Source organism: Cyprinodon variegatus, unplaced genomic scaffold (genome assembly GCF_000732505.1).
Source record: "Cyprinodon variegatus isolate N-32 unplaced genomic scaffold, C_variegatus-1.0 Scaffold4, whole genome shotgun sequence".
In the NCBI taxonomy this organism is placed as follows: Eukaryota; Metazoa; Chordata; class Actinopteri; order Cyprinodontiformes; family Cyprinodontidae; genus Cyprinodon; species Cyprinodon variegatus.
This window is the reverse complement of record NW_015150457.1, coordinates 2,154,014-2,160,788: the sequence shown is the minus strand read 5'-3', so window position 1 is coordinate 2,160,788 and position 6,775 is coordinate 2,154,014. Positions and strand designations below refer to the sequence as shown.

Here is a 6,775-nt window from a genome sequence, read left to right as displayed (position 1 = left end):
GTCAGGCTGCAGCCATGTCCTGAATTCCTCGTTTTCTAGCCACTTGTGTTGAATTTTGCATTTTCTCATCCTCTATCTTTTTCCCCGCCTCAAGCTTCTTTTCCGTACATACGGCGGAACCAGTTTTCTTATAATATATCTGACGCAACTGCTTTTATAAATGTTTTTTTCTTTTAATCAAATCATTTTAAATGCTACGATAATCCCATTTAATGAATTTAAATGCAAATTAAGGCCTTCATTTAAAAAATAATTTAATGATTTTTAATGACCCGCGGAAAACCCTAGTTTATCTTGTGGGTCTTGTTCTTTGGCAAACTGGTGACACGTCTCAGAAACTTTATCTAAGCACGCCTGCTTGAACTGATCTTGTAAGTCTGCATTTTATTTATTTATTTTTTTTTAAATGACTCCAAAGCACTCTGACTCTCAGTTTGTGTAAATCAGCCATTCCTCTTCAATTAAACGCTGTTAAACAAACCTTTTTGTGCTTAGTAATGAAACCAGCTTCAGTGAAAAATAACTGAAAATAAAACTGTTAGTAAAGCTTAGCCCTGTCAGCTGATGTATTTACATATATATGAACTTAAGAAATAATCCACGGTAAATTTTAACTTATGCTTACTTAAAATCTTTAAAAAAAAAAAAAAAAAAACCTCGAACAATGCAGATATCAGATGACTCTTTAAAAGTTCTAAATACACTGGATGCTTGCTGATGAACCAATTGTGCAGAACTTCCAGCTTAACAGGTTTTTTATATTTTTCTGTTTCTAATTTTGAAGCAGTTTAATTAAAATGAATAAGTGTGCAAAAATGCATCTCTATAAATCCACTATGTTTCTGTGTTATCAGCTGAAAGAACAAAGGGAGAAAGAGCGCAAGGCCCGGAAAGCCAAAGCAAATGGTGAGGATGACGGCGGCGAGTTTGATGACCTTGTGTCTGCGCTGCGATCAGGCGAGGTCTTCGACAAGGATCTGTCCAAGATGAAACGCAACCGCAAGCGGATCAACCTCCAGAACACGGACCCTAGCAGAGAGCGGCCGGTCACCAAGCTCAACATCTAACCGTCCATCTCTCTCTGCATTGCTTTCTCTCGGGGTCAAACCGACCTGCACATTCCTCTGCCCTTTCATTCACCACCAACCAGGAAGGCATTAATTTATCATGACCGCGTCGCAGAGCCATGCACCACACAACACGTTCAGATACTGTCTGTTTTTCCTTATTCTGTTATTGAGAAATGAGAGGGTGCAGAAACCAAATGCCAATGAAGTGTGAGCAAATCAGTTCAGTTTGTTCGGACGAAGCTGGAGAAGAGCCTCCCTCCAGGTGTGGGAAATGCTCGTGGTTGTTTGATAGCATCCCTTCTGTGCTGCTTTTTTTACATCAGAATCTATGCACAAACTAAGATGTGCAGCTTTTAGTCTCCTTTAGAGCGGGTGCGTTATCCAAAAAAGAAAAAAAGAGAGGCCATTTTGTACAGACTGGTTTCATCAATCGAAAGGAGGCCAGGTTCAGGTACCAGAGGTGTCCCACAGAGACTCGCTGACTGTAACACTGGGACAGATGCGATTTAAACTAACAGAGAAGCAGGGATTTTTCTATTCAAACTGATGGGGAGCATTTATTATGTCATGTGTATGTTTCATTTGAACATTCTCCTGCTGAGAGCTGGCCTTGACTCTGTTGGTTTTATTTGTTTGGTGGGGTACTTTCACAACCTGAAGCCTCTCAAAGTGTGTGAAAACTCATACATAGACCACATATATCCAAATATAAGGGTGTGTGCCTTGCACATGCATATAGACGTATATAATTCTTACGCTAGATGCCATTTTAAGAACAGAATACAATTCTTGCAATATATTTCCTCACCACTGAAGAGAGTCACCCTCCTCCCCTCCAATGTCTTTATTTGAACAAATTAAATATGTTTTCAGCACACTGGCTGGATTTCCACTGCATTAAAAAAACCCATGTATAAGTTACTTTTTATTTGTATTTCTGCTTTGTGAATCCATCCCATGTCAAAAAAATCCCTGCTTACCTTTTATAATTTAAATACTGCCTTCCATTTGATCAGATATTAATAATTATTATAATAAATGGGAGAAATTATGTCTGAGTTATGTCTTGAACTTTGTTTAAATCATAAATATCCGACCTGGGGCTCCACCTAGTGGTCAGTTATAGTTGCAACACTACATGAAGCATGTTGATGAATGAAGACACACTGTCTCAGTTTTCCAGTTGTTATTGTTATTTTAGTCATGCGTTTTCTTTATTTAATCCCAGGGGAAAAAACTTCACAAGATTTCAAATAATATCTTGCAGTGGTTCAAGCACTTCATATCTGTCGTATCCCAGAGTAATCAACCTGCTTAAAGTGACTCTCACTTCAGCAGAAACCCCTGGGCCAGCTTGTCCTCCGGTTCTTGCACAAAGCGGGAAACTCCGGTGTAAAAAGCTCAGCCAGCGACTTCCACCACAACTGCCCTGAAGTCTCCACAGCTGGTCTCCTGAGGAGGAATGGAAACACCAACGTTTACTTGGTATGGATAGGATAAGGTCTGTGGGGAGTCACAGTTTGCTCAATTTAAGAGCCAGAACTGAAGGTTTTTCCTGCTCATGTGGAGAACTGTCTTACTTTAAATAAAAATATCAATAAATTAGGATTGATGCTCAACTTGAAAACCTGTTTTTCTAAATATTTTTCCAAACTGTATCTCAATGTCAAGTTTAAGGTATAAAAATTAAATTTCCTTTCAATTAAACCTAATCTTTATCAGCCCCCCAGAAGAAGTAAAAATGGAAGAAAAGCAAACTTAAGACAATGCTCATGGCTCGTCTAATAATCTGTTCTCTAGAATATGGTTTGACTGTTAGAAAAAAATAAAAGATAAAATCTGCAAACATGTCCTCTCACATTGATTAGGAGGCCAAAGCTAAATGCATACTGATGCAGACATATTAAAAAAAAAAAAAACTATTTTTAAATCTATTTATCTTCTTCCCACTTCAGTTATGAAGTATTTGGCTCAGTTAAAATTCTTGCAAAAAATGAATTTATGGTTTTGACTTAAAAAAATGTAAAATCCTTCTAGGGATATGAACACCTTTGTGTTGAATTGCATGGTGAGTATTTATTTCAGCCAGTAGATGGTAAAAACATATAAATCCATGTAATCAGTGAAGATTTCTCCTGCCTCAACAGCTTTTCCTGTAAACTGTGATCCGGTGGCTCCGCTCTGAAACGTCCTGGTCTGGTTCAGCTGGATGAGACCTTTGTGATATTGAAGAGCCACTCGAGCTGTAACACCTGAGCCGGTGGGGCTCCGGTCCACCTGCAGGAGACACAGTTAAATTGATATTATATTATTTGCCAATATGTCTCTGGGAATAGATGTCCCAGAGCTAGATGTTAGCCCAGCAACTTAGCTTTTACAAGCAAATGGAGACCATATATGGAAATCTGAGAATAGAAATAGGGGATAAGAACTAAGGGGTTAGAAAAAGGGACAGGAATGAGTGCATAAAAAGAGAGAAAATAAAACTGTAAATAGAGAAACACAGAAGATATAAAGTAGCTCCTAGACGTCTGCTTCCAAACCTGCATGAGGCGAGAGGGACAGAAAACGGAGAACATCACAGAAAAAAAAATAAGGCAACAGACAACCAAAGTAAACCTCAACAAAAAGCTTCAAGAGCAGTGTGCATCCTTATATATCCGTGTGTGTGAAGTCAAAAACTTATGGTGATTACATATTATACAGGTTGGTGTATATATATATATCTGTAGCTGCAGCTTAGTATTAGTGTGTATCCGTGAACACCTGGAACCAAACTCCTGTGGTATGTATGCATGAGCATGCTTGTGTTTAAAGGATTTACAAAGCTGCTTCAGAAGGAAAGTGTACTTAATAGCAGGTGTGGGTGGCCCCAGACCCACCCTACAGGGCCACGGATTAATAAAGATGCAAACCTGGCCCCAGATACCCAAAGGCACCTCAGATCATTTGGACACAAGGAGGGAAGTCATAGGCAGCCAGTCAGGGCCAGGGTGGACCCGGATGAGAGCCCCAGTGTCCAGGGGCTCACCACCTCACAGCAGGGACCTCACAGGGCCAGGAGGCCCAGGCCCGGCCCCGCAGCGAGCAGGAATTTCACTTTTATTTTTGAAATAAATGTCTGCTTTAAGACCAAATTGGAATTATAATTTGTTATTATTTAGACGCCCCTGCCGAAGCGAGGCTTAAAATATGAAGTCTGTAAAAACCAGAGTAAGACAGATGGATGTGCAACAACATACCTGAGCTTCGGCGAACACACAGATGTTAGCAGTGGGCTCAAGGGAGAATTTATCAAGTCCATCTGTGAGGATGGTCCCATAAAGGAAAGCCAGATTGTCACTGATTGGATGGTGCAGCTTCACCTGCAGAGACCAACAGGATTAAGGAGAGGCGTGTTTACAGACGGGTAATGGGGGAAAGCTTGTATATATGTGCACCTAGAGAGAAAACTCTGATTTCATTAACATCATGATAAGAATCGTTTCTATTCCTTTACAAAAAAAGGGTTTCCTACCTGGGATTTAACAGCTCTTGTAACCGCCGTCGCTGCGTCTACAAGATCCCGAGTCCTGGACTGCTTCACATCCAGTCCAAACCTCTGCGCCTCAACAAAGGCGTAAAAAGCTCCCCCATAGCTGATGTCCACCATCACCTCACCAAACCCCTCCACCTTCACCATCACATCTGGTGTAGAGTCATTCATTCAGAACTTCAAACCACCTGACTATAACTTGTGTGGAAATAAAAAGAAGACCTCCCACCTGTAGCGAAGGCAAATGCTGGCACACTCAGAAACCTCACTGCTCCCGTTTTACCTGCAGAGTACTCCACAAAAGCCTTCACCAGCCCACAGGGGCAGTGGATGTTCACCTGCGTCTCTGGGGACTGAGGCTCCTTCACCAGCTTATAGTCCACGGCAAAGCGGCCCAGGGCGATGACGGCGTGCCCGCACATCGTGCTGTAGCCCTCGTTATGCATGAACAGCACACCCAGGTCTGCCTCGGGCAGCTCACTGTCCACAATCAGAGCTCCGTACATGTCATAATGACCCCGGGGCTCGTACATCAGCACCTTCCTGAGCTGGTCAAGGTGCTCCAAGACATACCTACGCTTCGAGAGCACACTGTCTCCCCTGACTTCTGGGTAGCCGGCCACAATGATACGGAGAGGTTCTCCTCCTGTGTGCATGTCGACCACAGAGAGCTCCACTCCCTGATGTGGAGGAAGCTGCAGCTCCATCTCACATCTGCCCAAAGAAATGAAAAACACACATTGATTTTTACCATAACTTTGCTCCAATTAGTGGAGCCTGATTAAAGTTTAATGCAACACCTTTCCCCTCATGACAGAAAGCAATACATGAAATCACTAAATTAGTAAAAAAAGACTTTTTATGAAAGCTTTAAAAGGTTTAAAACTATTAATAAAAAGAATGGCCTCAGACAGAGGGAATAACAAATGGCACACCAACTGCGCTATGCAACAAGGTGGTGGCTGCATCATGCAAGGGGATGGCATTCCTTCAACAGAGAAAAGAAAACTGGTGACAGTTTAAAACAATGGTAAATGCTGATCACTTTAGTGATGGCAAAGACTAGAGACTGAAGCGAGAAACAAGGTTTAAGGATTTAGAATAAGTCATTAGAGGCAATCTGCAGCTGGTCTGACTGAGCAGAGTGTTTGGGAGAGACTAAATGTTCAAGCTGCCATATAATAAAGACTTAAAGCTGGAAGTTAAACAAAATGTGAGTCTAAGGACACACGTTTATCACTATTATTTATACGAGACAGTAGATTAAAAGTAAAACAACATCTAATTCCCTTAATGATGTGAATAAATACACTGTGACCAAAATAATAATAATAAACTTTATTGTCATTCCATTGTCACCCTCGGGGAGCATGTTCATGTTAATGTCTAAACAAGGCAGGAAAAAAAACAATAAGATGAGGACTTTGAAGCAGGCATTATGCTTTTAATGATTTGGAAAAAAGCGTGAATGGTGTTTCGCTTCTTGAAAAGCTGCGAAGCAACTAAATCATGGCAAATACTTTAGGGTGAACAGCTTTAAAGTTGTAGTAGCGACACTGAAGCAGCGATACTTCCCTCAACAGAATGTCAAAAAGAAGAAAAGGCTATTTAAAAAATAAAAAAAAAGGATTTCTGGTCAAAGTCAAACTTCTGAAAAACTGAATCAATGTTTAAGGGATTTTCCAAATGTTTTGTTTTACCTGAAATCAGCGGATCGGAGTCGACGAGAAAAAAGTTGAAATTTGGCGCCACCTGTTGGTCTGGAGGACCAAATGAGGCAAACCGCTAGTTTAGACTTCTTCTTCTTCTATGGCACTTTACAGACTATGTGTATTACCGCCATCAAGTGGACGGAGATGTAATTCAGAAAGAAAAAAATAAATAAAATTTTCTATATAATACTAAATCCTCTCACCTAATTTTGTGTCTTTTAAATATTTAAGTGCTTTAACTATATCATGTGATTGCTAGTTTAGACACTAACAAATAGTGATTAAAACAGGAAGTTATTACCCAATGTATAATACGTTCAATTACCATTAGAAAACAAAATAAATCAAAATATCAGTGGCATATTTCTTTCCCCATAAATCACATAAATAAAAGCATCAGTCATAGATGATAAATATTTCCTAATTGGTGTTTAGGTATTTTGTGTGTTGTTGCTATA

At 40.2% G+C, this 6,775-nt stretch overlaps 2 protein-coding genes across 7 annotated transcripts in view; one reads left to right on the top strand and one right to left on the bottom strand.

Annotated features, from left to right (window-relative positions):
* The window catches only part of daam1 (dishevelled associated activator of morphogenesis 1), a 67,725-nt gene extending 65,515 nt beyond the window's left edge, over positions 1-2,210 (top strand). For 4 of the 6 annotated variants that reach the window (XM_015372962.1, XM_015372986.1, XM_015372978.1 and 1 more), the window contains one exon: positions 855-1,073. In XM_015372962.1, the coding sequence (XP_015228448.1) occupies positions 855-1,067 (213 nt within the window). In that variant the 3' untranslated portion in view covers positions 1,068-1,073. Of the gene's footprint in view, positions 1-854 lie in introns of all 6 variants that reach the window. The other 2 variants (XM_015372994.1, XM_015372953.1) reach the window with 2 other exon arrangements.
* A 261-nt stretch (positions 2,211-2,471) lies between these two features.
* Positions 2,472-6,382, bottom strand: l3hypdh (L-3-hydroxyproline dehydratase (trans-)). Its single transcript, XM_015373005.1, has 6 exons — positions 6,306-6,382; positions 4,835-5,319; positions 4,588-4,757; positions 4,313-4,435; positions 3,210-3,347; positions 2,472-2,522 (listed from the first exon to the last, which is right to left on the bottom strand). The coding sequence occupies exons 2-6, from the start codon at positions 5,310-5,312 to the stop codon at positions 2,472-2,474; spliced, it is 960 nt and encodes a 319-aa protein (XP_015228491.1). The 5' UTR covers positions 5,313-5,319; positions 6,306-6,382.
* Between the last annotated feature and the right edge of the window lie 393 nt (positions 6,383-6,775).

What these genes read in the sequence shown, in the direction of transcription:
- l3hypdh (XM_015373005.1), bottom strand. Translation starts at nt 5,312, where the DNA reads ATGGAGCTGCAGCTTCCTCCACATCAGGGAGTGGAGCTCTCTGTGGTC. An exon ending in AGCATTTGCCTTCGCTACAG is followed by an intron (nt 4,758 to 4,834) that starts GTGGGAGGTCTT and finishes ACTCTACACCAG; the next exon opens with ATGTGATGGTGAAGGTGGAG. An exon ending in GTGTGTTCGCCGAAGCTCAG is followed by an intron (nt 3,348 to 4,312) that starts GTATGTTGTTGC and finishes TGTCTCCTGCAG; the next exon opens with GTGGACCGGAGCCCCACCGG.